This window comes from Mycteria americana, chromosome 4 (genome assembly GCF_035582795.1).
Source record: "Mycteria americana isolate JAX WOST 10 ecotype Jacksonville Zoo and Gardens chromosome 4, USCA_MyAme_1.0, whole genome shotgun sequence".
In the NCBI taxonomy this organism is placed as follows: Eukaryota; Metazoa; Chordata; class Aves; order Ciconiiformes; family Ciconiidae; genus Mycteria; species Mycteria americana.
The window spans coordinates 14,020,917-14,034,790 of NC_134368.1; the positions used below are offsets into that span (position 1 = coordinate 14,020,917).

General features: G+C 42.2%; 1 protein-coding gene across 2 annotated transcripts in view; it reads right to left on the bottom strand.

Moving 5' to 3' along the window:
• TBC1D14 (TBC1 domain family member 14) overlaps positions 1–13,874 on the bottom strand; it is a 76,999-nt gene extending 63,125 nt beyond the window's left edge. The window contains exons 1-2 of one of the 2 annotated variants that reach the window (XM_075499713.1): positions 13,481–13,874; positions 7,285–8,020 (exon numbers count right to left, since the gene is read on the bottom strand). In XM_075499713.1, coding sequence (XP_075355828.1) covers positions 7,285–8,020; positions 13,481–13,523 — 779 coding nt within the window. In that variant the 5' untranslated portion in view covers positions 13,524–13,874. Of the gene's footprint in view, positions 1–7,284; positions 8,021–13,480 lie in introns of those variants that run through there. The other variant, XM_075499715.1, reaches the window with a different exon arrangement.

Sequence of the window (13,874 nt, forward strand, 5' to 3'; positions counted from 1 at the left end):
ATCTCTAAGCATACATAACGTTCCCTCACAATGGCGACTCTGAATTAAGTACTCTTTACAGCCAAAGTAATTTTTTTAATCACTTCTGTACTTGAAATAACTTACAACAGTTGATATTGCTGATAAGGAAGGGAGGGAACAAAAAGTCAGTTGAGCATTAAATGGTATTTTGAGCAGACAGAGAGATACAGTGTCACGTGGCAGTGATTGTGCTGATATTCTCCCTCTTCCCCCATGCCAGTCCACTTCTTCTCACAGCTCCTTTTAACACAGGGAAACATCAGGAATGTTCTTATGAATTAACTGAAGATACGAAGTCCATCTAACCCACTAATTCACTAAACCTTCATATAGACAATGAATCAGAATGAAAACTGACCTTAATTTCCTTCATCTGAATTAGTTTCTGAAGTCTTGTATACATCTACCAAAACACATGTAATTTTTACTCTTTCTGTTCAAAAGCAAGCATGTATAATGCGTAGAACTGAACAGCCGCAAGCTTTCCAAAAGGCAGCCTCACACAGGAGGTGAAGGAGAAGGAACAGGGGGAAAAAGCATTATAGCTGAATGCTACAAGCTACATACAACACCCGTCTATGCTACAAATCTCATTCACTAGTTGGTGTGAGACTTTTGTAATGCTTCCCACCAGCCACTAGGAAAGAAACATACACATTTGACTTTAAATAGTAACTGGATCACATTAAGTCCTCACTTACTACCTAGTTTTGTACCATTACTGAAAAAAAATCCCCAAGCTCAAAGTACTGCTGAGCAGATTTTAATTTAACTTCCATAATGAACAAATAACTTCAACAAGCCTCTTAGTTTTGCTGTTGAGTAACTGAAAACACTTTCGCACAAACAGGGGTTTAAATAAAGCAGGTTTTATCTGCAAAAGCAACTTCCCTTTATTCTAAAGAGCCGCATCTCAAATAAGATTTAGCACAGAACTAACAGAACAGTAATTCTAAACAAAAGTTATATTATCTCACACATAAAGGGAAAATAGGGATTAAAATTAACGTGGACAGTTTCAGTTCAACACCTGGTGGAGAACAGGCCACATGACAATGTTCAAAACTTGACACAGTGAATTAGAGGACAGGAATTCTGAAAACTGTATCCTTCAGTTGTCAACAATTTTCAACCTTTATCAAAAGAAAAAGGCTGTTGTCTTTGTAGAACTCCAACTTTGCACCTATGGAAGATTTGCTTTGAGAGAGAATGTTTATTTCAGAAAAATTCTGCAACTTTTCTTTTGTTCTACACAGAGATGTGATAGTAAGTACAGATGAGGGGAGGACCACTAGTCTTTCATTTCAAGTCGACAGAAAGTGGCTTTCAAATAAGTAGTATTCAAAACCATATTGCAAAGACTAAAGCACCCATCAGATGAGTATACCTGAATGCCTCATGGGCTGCTGAATTATTGTTTCCGGCACCATCTGTTAATACAGAACCTCAATGCCTGTGCTGCTTCCCGCACCACTGAAACATAAGCTTATTTGCCTTCCTCTCTCCCCAACCCTTTTAAGTGCCCGTTACTGACAACAATTAGCTCAAAATGCACCTAGATAAAGTAGTGGGGAGGGACAAAACTGCCACCAAATTCCTCTTTTCCCTCCAACAGGAGAGTGAATCCTGGCAGGTCAGGCAACTGCAGCACTGGGGAGCCCGGCCTGCCCGCAGCGCAGTGAAGCAGCCTGTGCTGGGTGTCCCTGCGAGTTCCCTCCATCAGAGGTTGGGTGTCTGGAGTCCTTCCTCCCAGCTTCTGGACAACTCCACCTGCAGCTCAGCTACTTGTTGTTCATCTGTGGTTAAAAGCAGCGCACTCATATCCTCCCCCACAGCACATCCAGCTCTTTCTGTCCCTCCTCCTACACACTTCAGTCCTGTTCTCAGACTGTCTCCTCCTGAACAGCCTATACTCCAATAGCCTTCATTTAACATAAAACATGCACAGAAGAGGAGACATCATATATAAAGTTTAATTATCTCAGATTACTCAATCATAATTATTTTAATCATCCTTTATCTTCCCTTCTATGGTCAACGAATCTCCTTTTTGGAGAGATGACAGTGGGAAATCAACAGTATAATCCTCCTTGTTATTCTACCTTCTTTTTAACATCAAAATTAGAGAAGTACAATAAGCTGTCCTCTCATTAAAAGCAACAAATGGCATTAGGAAAGGGTCCTACTCATTAACACAGGTGACATATATGGTATTGATGGACCTAATTCCTTAAGTTCAGAACTCCCAATTAAGTGTGACCAGTCACCTCAAAACACGCGTGCATGTATGTGTGTATGTGATATAAATGTATGAGTTACATGATTTCAGATTTAATGCTGAAACCAGTAGTTATTACTGTGAAACCTAAGCCCTTTTGCTTCTCAGAGTACAAATACAGCCACAGTCTGGACTAGGTCTGTGCTTCTATGTATGGTATAGGATACCAATCCTGCTTCAGAAGCTTTCTCTCAGAAATACAGAGATTCTTCAGAAACAGTAACATGTAATATTCTTCTTAGAGCCCTTTATCTCATGTGTAGTCCCTATTCTCTGCAGAAGTTTCCTGAGATCCTGCTACTTAGAACATTAGGATCAAAAACTTCTAGGAGCAGCCTGAAAAGAAAGAAGATCCAGATCCTTGGAAAAATAGACAATATCCACAGCAGTGGACTAAGTAAAGACTTAGGATTCTTGTAGCCCATTCAACAGGAAGGGAACTGCATGGTTTATTATTTAACTGAACATAGTCCTAGTCCTTTTTATGGTCACTCTGCACGTAACCACAAAAAGCCTCATCCTCACTGTCCAAAATGATAAATGAAAACAACAAATGAAAAGTACAACTTCTACACTAAGATCACAATGGTCCTGATTCAGCAAAGCTGTTTAAAAACCTGACCATTTAAAAAGTGTGTGTTTCAGCAGTACTGTACAGAAGCAAAGTCCAAAGGTAAAACTCATTAAGCTACCCTACTCTGGGTCACTAGGGCAAAGGGACAGACAAGCCACGGACTCTTTAATCTCCTGGCCAATTATTTGCTCACACTATTTCTCAAATCAAGTTCCTGCATATATGTAATTTAAGGACATTAATTCAAACTCATGCTTTATGTGAAAGACCTCCAGCCTTTCAGAGCTGATACAAGTACACATGACACTTGAAAACCACCGACATGTCAGGTTTCTTTGTCAGCAGACAGTATTACAGCTGCTTTCAGAAGCCATCATCCATTTTCATGTGCTAACCTGGAGCCTAATGAGAGCACTAGTACTCCACCTATCACAGTACCGGTGATGCCTTAAGCTCTTTCAAGAGGAAAGCTATGCGTAAACAAGCAGGAAAGCGGTCTCTTTTTCTCACTTTGGATCTTCCTGCCACACCTGAAGAGGCATGTAACAACCAGACCTTTCAGAGCCTCAAACTGCTGAAGAGTCAGCAACTGAGCCAGAGGAGCAGTCCAGGAAACTTTCTTCACCATAGTGCTCAAGAAGGCAGGGCAGGGGCACCCCATTCCCAAGTGCTCTTTGAAGGTGCTGGGATTGACAGGCAATGAGCCAACAGGGTTCTCCTTTCTTTGATCTTCTCTATAACTCAATTTTCAACTGCAGCCTCAAGCCAACACCAACACTTCATAACACACCACGGATACTGCCACAACTGATATGGAACACACAACCTCACGCATAGTGCACGTGAACACATGCATACAGTCTCTCAAGGAAAAACAAATCTACAGAGTGCTAAGAAACTATTCCACATTCCAAAGCAAGTGCTTCTCTAAGTATCTTCTCACTACTATACTTCTTGATTTACCCTTAACTGATACGTAAGCAGCTTAGGTGCATGTGACCCAGTACCAGAGGCATCTAATTTTTGTCAGTATTATGTCTCCAGGCAGCTGCAAATTTTAACTGACATATCCAGAGCAAACTCGGTCTTGACAAGTTCAGAGAAACTAACACATTCTCAGATGACAGACAGGGTTCAATACAAGCGCAGCTATCATTTCAAGCAGCAAGGTTTCTCCTTTTACCAAATGTCAACAACTTGAGCTGGTTGTTGCTAAGCTGGTTCATCTTTGCTCTCAGTGGTTCAAACTTGTACCCCAGTACCCAGAGGAGCCCTCAAATAGCTAAACTTGCAGATGAAGGCCAAGAGCCTCTGCACTGCAGCCCTACCCCATGACCATCAGGCTGCTGGAAAGCAGAAAGGCTGTGTACAAACCACTCAGGTGCTTGCTCTTCCACGTTGTACACAAGTGTGCCAGCTACTGACCAAAGCCAAAGCAATTTGGCTTTCTCCTGCCATAGTTCATCCTTGGTTTTCAAAAGGAAAGGCTTATGCACTTAACCTGCAAGACTATGAATCTCAAGTGAAACTCCTTTCAGCACAGAGTGAAGTGCTAAGAACACGCTCCTCTCTAGGACTTTGTTTATACCTACCACTGCAGCACTTTTTACAAACTACTTTAAGAAGCTCCCTTCTCAGCAAACTGGTCTTCAAAGAAACTATTCCAAATGCCTTCTCCTCATCTAACACTGTACACAAGCCCTGGCACACAGCGCAGGGTGAGCTAGGTAGGAAGGCCCCTAGAAGTCAGTTACTTTCAAACAAAACACTGCAGGGCCCAAGTTCTTTTACTGAAGTACTTGTTTAAGCCCTGGGAATCCAAGGAGCCCACAGGAACTCCAGGGAACAGGGACTATATGAGATCATTAGAGGAAGCAATTACAATCCTATGGACAGCAGACTGCAAATATCAACAAAAACTAGCAACAGCATGTCTTGATCCTTAACAATGTTGACAGCATAAATATAGATAGTATTCCCTGTGGCACAGAAGGACCCTCAGAAGCTCCCTGCTTGTTCAATGCCTATGAAACTCAACACTAGGTCGCACGACATAAGAGAACGGATGCGTAAAATATGGGTGCATGGTGTGCAAGTACAGAAAAAAAGTGAGCAACTCTTGTTTTCAAAACAGAGCAGGAAGTGGATGTTAAAGGGAAGGATTATTAAAGGCCAGGTTACAGACAGAGCACCTGGAACTTCAAAGCTGATCACCTAGTTTGAACTTAATACTCATATTCTCATGATGACATCACGTGGTGACCAAGACTACCTGTTCCCCATTTAAAAGGTAGTAAGGACAGCTTCTGTTCTCTGGAATTCAATGTACCTGAAAAGATTCAAGTTTAAAACCTCAGTCTACTGAGTACCACCATTTCTGTAACACTGACAAAACCACTAGAGACTACACTAGAACAGAATTTGGACAGGTGGCTTTATTTTGTTGGATGAGAAAAGTAGAGAAGCAGTTAAACATCCTCCTTTGAGCAGGGTCTAAATATGCCTGTTCCACTGTGCTCCCTCCAGGCTGAAGGACAGCATTTATTTGAGTTAGCCATTGTGCTACCAAAACGGGTAACAAAAGTTCATGCTTTGAAGTTCGGAGAAGCCTCCTGCTTCAGAATTAAGTCTGGTTCCATGGCAACAAACAGACAGAGCTCCACAAAAGCTTCAACACCTCAAACAGGACTGATGACTGGAGTTCTGCTGCACAGTACTCTAAGAATAAAAATCAATGAAGGCTTCAGCCAGTTTAGTAGATCTACAGAAACTGCTTCTCTTAAGCTTTGCAAATAAGGCAGCCTTTCAAAGAATGGTTTGCCAATTCTTGAAGTATTTTATCAGCCTATTCATGTCAGCCTATTCATCTCATGCAAAAAAAAAAGTTTACATGAGGAAAGAGAGATTAGCTGAAGCAACCACATGTTCAAAACAGGTTAGATAGAGCCAACTCTGCTTGATGTCTAAAGTTTATTTCTAGAACTGTTTCTTCAAAATACATCATACTTCAGACATTATATCCTAAAAATAAGACACATTATGAAGGCCTTAAATAAATAAAAACCAAAGAAACAGCAACAAACAACCCAAACCCCAAAAAGTAGACTAGTCCTCTTCCTCATTCACTGCTTTCACTGGGTATCTGCATTTATAATACCTTATCCTTCATACAAGGGCCACATTTAGAAGAGGTCCTGTAACTGCTTTGAGTGGCCAGTGCTTTCATTTCAACAACTGAGTTACAAAATGTCAGATGTTCTCATTCCATACAAAAATGAAGATATACAAAACTATAACTGAGATTTGGAAAAATCATAGTAGTCACGCAAGTGTTTGGCAAGTATTTTAAGCTTCATACACCTACACTGATCAATAAAATACTCCATCACTACTAAACCACTTATGAATTCTTAGATGTCAAAGCTCTTCAATACAAGTATGGATCCTACCTATATTTACCTGTTTATGAGACATGAGATTAAGGACCTTGGCCAAAATCACAAAACGCATCACTGGAGAAGCCAGAAAGAAAACCCTTGTTCAGAGGAAAAAAAAACTTGTTCAGAACTCCTTTTACTGTAATGTTGTCCTGGTTTCGGCTGGGATAGAGTTAATTTTTTTCCTAGTAGGTGGTATAGTGCTGTGTTTTGGATTCAGTGTGAGAATAATGTTGATAACACACTGATGTTTTAGTTGTTGCTAAGTAATGTTTACACTAGCCAAGGACTTTTCAGCTTCCCATGCTCTGCCAGGGGCACAAGAAGCTGGGAGGGGGCACAGCCCAACTGGCCAAAGGGCTATTCCACACCATATAGCGTCATGCTCAGCATATAAACTGGGAGGGGGTTGGCCAGGGGGCAACGACTGCTGCTCAGGGATGGGCTGGGCATCAGTCAGCAGGTGGTGAGCACTTGCATCACTTCCCCCCCCCCCCCCCGCCCCCCCCGGGTTCTCTCTCTCTCTCTCTCGTTGTTTTCCTTTTCATGGCAATTTATCATTATTATTATTTTATTTCAATTACTAAACTGTTCTTATCTCAGCCCATGAGTTTTCTAACTTTCGCTCTTCAGATTCTCTACCCCATCCCACTGGGGGGTAGGGGGGTGAGTGAGTGGCTGCGTGGTGCTTAGTTGCTGACTGAAGCTAAACCATGACAAATGTTGAAGGAATCTTGTAAGCAGATTTAAGATGCTTCCATATATCATAAAGATAACACAGAGTAGAATTCTGAGCCTCAGTCCCTAGCAATATTTGCTGACTTACTCAGAACAGAAAAAATATGTTAATACCAATTTAAAATAAAATAGCAAGCTATTACCTCTTTCAAAGTAAAATATTACACAAGACCTTTCTCCTATGATCTTACTTAATCTCACTGTTAAAACACAAATATATTTTACGGAAACATTACCTGGCAAAGAAGTTCGTAAAAGGTCCCAATATTTTTCGTTTACTGTCCACGTCTGCCTCTTGACAACATTCCTGCTGGCTCTGATCATTGGTCTCTTTAGTGGAATTCAGGGTAACATCAGAGAAGTGTGCCTCATCAGTCTCAAGATTCACAATTGCACTGGAACTGCTTGTGACCACAAAGTCCAAAATGTCTTCGTTGCTAACTGATAAAGTTGTTGACAGTTCTGTGCTGAGACTAGAAACACTACAGACAGAGATATCATCACTTCGATTCAGAGTTTTTGAAGTTGGACTATAAAGTTTGACAGTGTCATACCCAGTTCTTGGGAAAGTAGAGGATTTTCGCACAGCATGGTCATGTTCAGAAGTCAGAGGATGTGGAGGCACATAAGACGGCAGCGTGCACGCGCTCTGAAAAGCCCTGTCAGGCACAATTTCAGGTTCTGACTGCTTTCTCTTCACGTTTAACACACTGCAGTGAACTGGCTCTGGATTTCCTATTTCTAGAGTTGGAATACCAGAATCCACTGATTTAAGGCTATGACAATCTTCTAAAGCACTGGACAGCTGGCCAGGCCCATACTCAGGCAATGAGAGAGATCTCGGGGTCCCGGAGTTCAAGTTTTGAAGGCCCTGGATACTGCCGCCCACTCTTGCATCCAGAATTCCCATGAAGCTCAAACCATTTAAGGAGTTGGATAAATTTACATCAGTTGTCTTGGCCCAACTGGTAACTGGTTAAAAAGAAAGAAAAGACAAGATTATGAGTTTGCAGGAAGGTTGTGGTTTGTTCTTGGCTGTTTGTTGGGTTTTTTTAAATACATTCAGTCCTGTCATAATTTAGGCTTGTTATTCATCTTCTCTTGCACATGATTACTATCCCTTCCCCCTGCTTGAACAAGCAGGACAATGGCAACTTAAATTAGGCTTCTAGAAAATGTCAAGCATGAAAAGCTTTTCATAAGCAGTTTATGTGCTAGTGTTTGCTTCGTACACATCTCCTGCGAGTGAAATTACATACTATAAGAACTGCAGTACTCTAGTGTTCCATGTCAATATTAAGACAAATATTTGAAATTTATTTTTATACAGTCATAAATGCATATTTACTGATGTTAAGCTACAAAGCTACAAGCTACAAAACTTGTTTCAATTCATTTAGTCCAAAATTCTAAAGTGTTCATTTAAATAGAATTTCTTAGCATTCTTCTGGAAACCATAAAACTGATAATATATTTTTCACTGAAACAGAATGCATAATATATCCGTTTTGCATTAAGCAAGAGATGCAAAATCTGAAGAGCTATAAAGCTATCCATATAGTCAACATTTTGACAATACACATGATGCATTTCAACAGTGCACATACAGTAAAACTGACACTTGCAAATATATTTTATTTACTGCACTCAGGGATCACTATCCTTCATATTTGCAATACACATTCACACTGTCTCCCCAGGGGCTGTCACCAGTGCAGTTAATCCAGTCAGTGCCCCACTTCCAGTCTAAATCTGAGCGACCCTCAAAGAGAGGACAGTCAAGTATGAGCTGCAGGTTAGATGCACTGTCCTCGTGGGCAACTGCAGCCTTTCATAAACCTGGAACACCATCAGGACTGCTGCCCGGCTCCCAGAACTGCTACTGACCCTTTAAAACACTACATGATTATTATTGTGACATTCGATACATCTCCTCTTTCTATATGAATAGTTAAATCATCTACAGCTCTGCTGAAGTTTGCAATGTAATTACTCTGCAGCAGTTGGCAGAACAAATATGCACATATTGCTTCAGCTTCTTCACTCTGAAATACTCTGCGCCAAGTGTGAAGGAGCGAAGAATACTCCTTCCATCTTGCAAACAGCTTGCTTTCAAGACAGATTTTTCTCCAGTTCCTGAAGCCTGGTCTTCTGCTTCTGGTCTCCCATTCTCTCCCAAGTACAGCACTTAACTAAAGGTGCCAGTTGGTCTCCAGGAGGTCCTCCCTGCAATTCTACTTAGTTCCAAACCACTGGCTAATGGCACCTAAGCCCTGCCAAATACCAGGGTTTGACACACTGTCTGTTCTTAGATCCAAGCTCATCAATGCACCTTGGCTTTGTGATACTGACAGCCAGTAAGTGACAGAAAACACATTTCAAACATATTCCATTGGTCCAAACCATAACAATTCTTTCCACAAGCTTTCAGTCACATGAAAAGTTCATTAATCCAAACGTACTTCATATGCTATACCAACTCTTCAGCTTACTACACAAATGCTACTCACTAGCTGATCCGATGCTCCAGTTCAATCCCTAAGTGTAGGGAAAAGTCAAGTAGAAACAACACTGGATATTTAATCTTTTAGACCTTTTCAGAACTTTTTAACAGCCAACTATGTACTACCCATCCAAATCAATCAATGCATCAATTGCCTAATCCTTTGGATACGTAAGGTTTCAAATTTATTGTTTTGACTAAAAAGCTTGTGAAGATGTAGACTTTTCTTATAGAGTTGCTATAGCAACTTTTCATTTTTCACATTACCATGGTTTGAAAAGTTTACATCCCCTGCAATTTAAAGAACTGACGTCTTGAGATAGCTAGCATACCAGCTGCATACTTTATGAACCTCTCTGTTCACTAAATTAGAATTGCAAGGTCCAGGGAAAAAAAAAAAAAAACAAAACAACAAACCAAAACCCAAAAAACCCTAAATAACAATCCTTGAATACAGGCAACAGACTATTCTACTTTATTAAGTCAGCTGTGATAGTCAAAGTGTACAAATATGACGTAACATGGAGCATTAGATATAATTACTGTCCATCTACTTGGATCTCCTGCTCTCAGAATTTCTTACTTGGATTCACTTTTTTTTCTAACATAAGTCTGACTGTTTTCTCTCCCCCATGTTCACCCACCCCTTCATACACATTATATTGCTCTTTAAATCAACAGCCCACCCAGCCCCAACATTATTCTAAAGCATACACACACACACTATGGAACTGTATAAGCAAGCGTGCAGGTGTTTGCTTTATCACAGCTCATACTTATTAATGCATCCAGACAATGTAGTCCAGAAAACAAAGTTCAGAAATGCAATCAGCCAGGAACAACTTTGATGTTGTTTGGGTAAACAGCACAAGCATGTTCCCATAACAAAGTCCTTCAGTGACTGCCTTCACTTCTGCTCAATGATTTTTCCAAGTAGCAGCCAGTCCTTAGTTTAATTGCATAGCTCTTCTCGACTAAGCTTACAAATGGTAGGCATTCAAGCGGCCTTGGAAGAGCCAGTAAATACAGCAGCTCAAGAGGCCAAACAATTCTGTAGACAAGAGAGTTCAAAGAGAAGTGAAAATAAATTTCCATGCAGGGTACTGAAGCCATTTTAACTTGGCTTGGTATTTTTTTAAGCAAAAAATTTAACAGGAAGAGATCCTTTAAACGGGCAACCAGCAAATGCAGAAGTATGTAACAGCTACAGTTTGCTGGAGCAAATTATGCAATAACAAGCTACAAAGGTTTTACACAGTTCAACGAAACTGTGGGAAGCTTTGAAGTATACCTATCAAGGGCTTTAAATGAAAACTTGAGATGTAATCAGCTGTCAAAAACATACACGAGAACGCCTTGATTCATTTTGCATTAGGTTGTTGTAGGATTGTTTTTAAGGATGTAGTGAAGTGATATTTATACTCCTTATTTTAGCTGCCTCACTGGTAAGTGCAAAATCTGACAATTGATGTCAAACATTCTAAGTGTCATGTGCTCCAATACTAACTTCCTTCCATAAATCATTTATTAACATAACATTATTGTAACATCATCATAATAAACGTGTTATTAAAGTATTAGTAGTATAATAAACTATTGAGAAAGAATAAGCTATTTTGTCTGCACAACATTCATAATCTCCATGGTTTACTTAAATATATTATCATTAAATAAAATTGGTATTTGTAAAGTCTTAACATCCTATGTCTTATAGGAACCATGATCTCATAACTGTGAATATCCCAGAAGAGAGGTAACAAGGGAAAGTGAGATAGGAAAATACAGCAGAAGTCACAAGTGGCAATGAGAGGGTAGGTACGTATTATTTACTCATTAACTCTTCCAACATAAGTGCTAAGGGGCACCAGATAAAAATAGTTTTGTAGCCAGGTTCAAAATTAACATCAGGACGTAGCTATTCATTCAAAGGGTAGTTGAACTGCCTAAGTCCTTGCCACAGTACACTGTGGATGCTGGAAGTTTACATGGAAGCTCAGGGAAGAAAAAAATCACTGAGCATTCCTAAACAAAAAGAAACTCAGGAAGCCCCTGAACTGCAAGTGTTAGAACTTCATGGAAACATCAACGTACATTAGTCCTGCTTTTAGGCCCTCTCCCAGGTAAATTCTCTTCTGACAGGTGGAGTTTTGGGCTGCCCTGGTATGGCTATCCTTACAGCCTTACATTCCCCAGATTCTGATCACAGCATGCAAGAAGGCATGTTCTGACAATAACCGCAGGCTTTAAAACAGGTTTTGACTTTGCATATCACTCAAACACACAGAGAGAACAAATCATATTTGATTACAACTTCTAAGGTCTAAAATAAAATGGCTTTTTAACCCATTTTAATGTAAAATTTAATGAAAGTTAACAGCAATGCCATGCAACCATTAGAGTAAAACAAAGATCAGAAAGATGCCAACTCAAACCACATTCCTCCAAGTTTGCTGTGACTTGCAATGCAATTTAGGCAACAAACTTGTTTAGAAGGAAGGGTAAGACAACTATGTACAAAACAGGCTTTATAGCTTCTTGCCTTACAGGAATGATGAATGGTTTACATACTGCTCAGTTCTCAAAGAGTTAACATCTCAAATTTTATCACACACCTTGTCTCTTCAACACTTATCTCTGCCAGCAATTTTTTTTTTTTTAGTTATTAAGAGCAAGGAATTTCCTCAATTACAAAGTTGCAACTGTTCTTTTTCTTCTCAAAGGAAAAATATAAAAAAAAAAAAAGATTAAGGGTTTATACTCTCCATGCATTTGACAATATTTTTTTGAATGTACCAAGAAACACATTGCTGCTATCAAGTGCAACTGCAGGTGACCTCAGTGCACAAGAGCATCAAACCCAGTTTTGTTTATTAAACATTTCTTGGTTCAGACTGTGTTCACATCCTAACAGCCGCAGCACTGCCGACAGCGAAGAATTCCTGAGGCTACAAAACAGTCTAGCTTTCGACAAAGCATGAGATACCGCGATTAAGGCTACATACGTAAGCACTGCCAAAACTTTAATGGCAAAAAGAAAAGAAACAAGTGGGGATTTTTTTTTTCTATTAAGAAGTCTTTTATCTAACTCGCAGCCAGCACCCTTCACGAAGTATGAGCTTTACAAATCTGGCTTCTGAGCAGAGCACTTGGAGAGCAATCATGAGTAAACCATTCACTGCTTTTCCACTTTTTTGCTACGTCAGGCAGGCAATATAAATGAGTCACAGTGTTCTTCTAAAGCCTCTGCTCCTGAAGCAGTTCACAGGGCTTTTTTCCTCCCCACATCCACGTTACTGAAAAATCTGAGGCCACGTTAAATTAGCAGCAGCGTCACGAGAACTTCAGCTAATGCTAGTTGCAGTTTTGTTTGGTCTCTGGGATCGCCTAGGAGACTTCAGCTAGACAGGCAGCGAGCGAGATGAAAGTTGCTTCCTTTTCAACGGGCTTTAAGGCTGACCCGACACTGCGAAGGGTTTCCTAGCTGGTGGCCTTCATTTAAAAACAAAACAAAAAACCAAACAGAAAACCACAACCAACGCATTTCCCCAAAGCCTTGAGGAAGCAACGCTCGCTCTCCACCGTGGTCTTTAAACCACTCGGTGAAGACTCCGGCGGCGCAGAGCTGCTGCTCTAACTTTTTAAGGTGGCCACGGACGGGCAAAGCAAGCAGCCGCCCACCCAGCCGCAGCCCGGCCGGCCCCAGGCGAGCCCCTCACCGCCGGGGGGCTGCTCCCGCCTGCCCGGCGCGGCCCGCCCCGCCTCGGGAGCGGCCCTCTCGCCCCCCCGGGCTCTGCCCCTCACCCCAACAGGTGCCACCAAACACCCCCCGGCCCCAAGCTCGGGCCGAGCCCCGGCAGGACGGCAAGCCACCACCCGGCTGGGTCTGCCGCCCGAGGAGGAAGAGCCACGCAGAAACTTCGACGCCTCACCGGGGTAGCGCAGCCCTCCGTCGCTCTCCTCATGCTGGGCCATGCCCAACCCGCCCCACAGCTGCTGCTGCTGCGGAACTAGGAGGCGGCTGGCGGCTGCGGCGGGCGGTCCATGTCGCTCTCCGGTCCCTGCGGAGGAGCGGCGGGTTCAGCGGAGGTGAGGCGGCGCAGCCCCCGCCCGTCGGGCGCCCTCTCCGCGCGGCGCAGGGCCTCCCATGGCGCCCGCCCCCGCGGCGGGCACGACGCGGCTCGGCGCACACCTGGCTGCGGGCGCAGCGGCGGGCTCCGCCGGCGGGACAGGTGCCGGGCTCCTCCCGGGACGCTCCGGCCCCCGCGGCTCGGCCTCCTCCCGCCCCGCCGCCGCTCCCCCTCCCGAGCACGGCGCTGAGAAGCA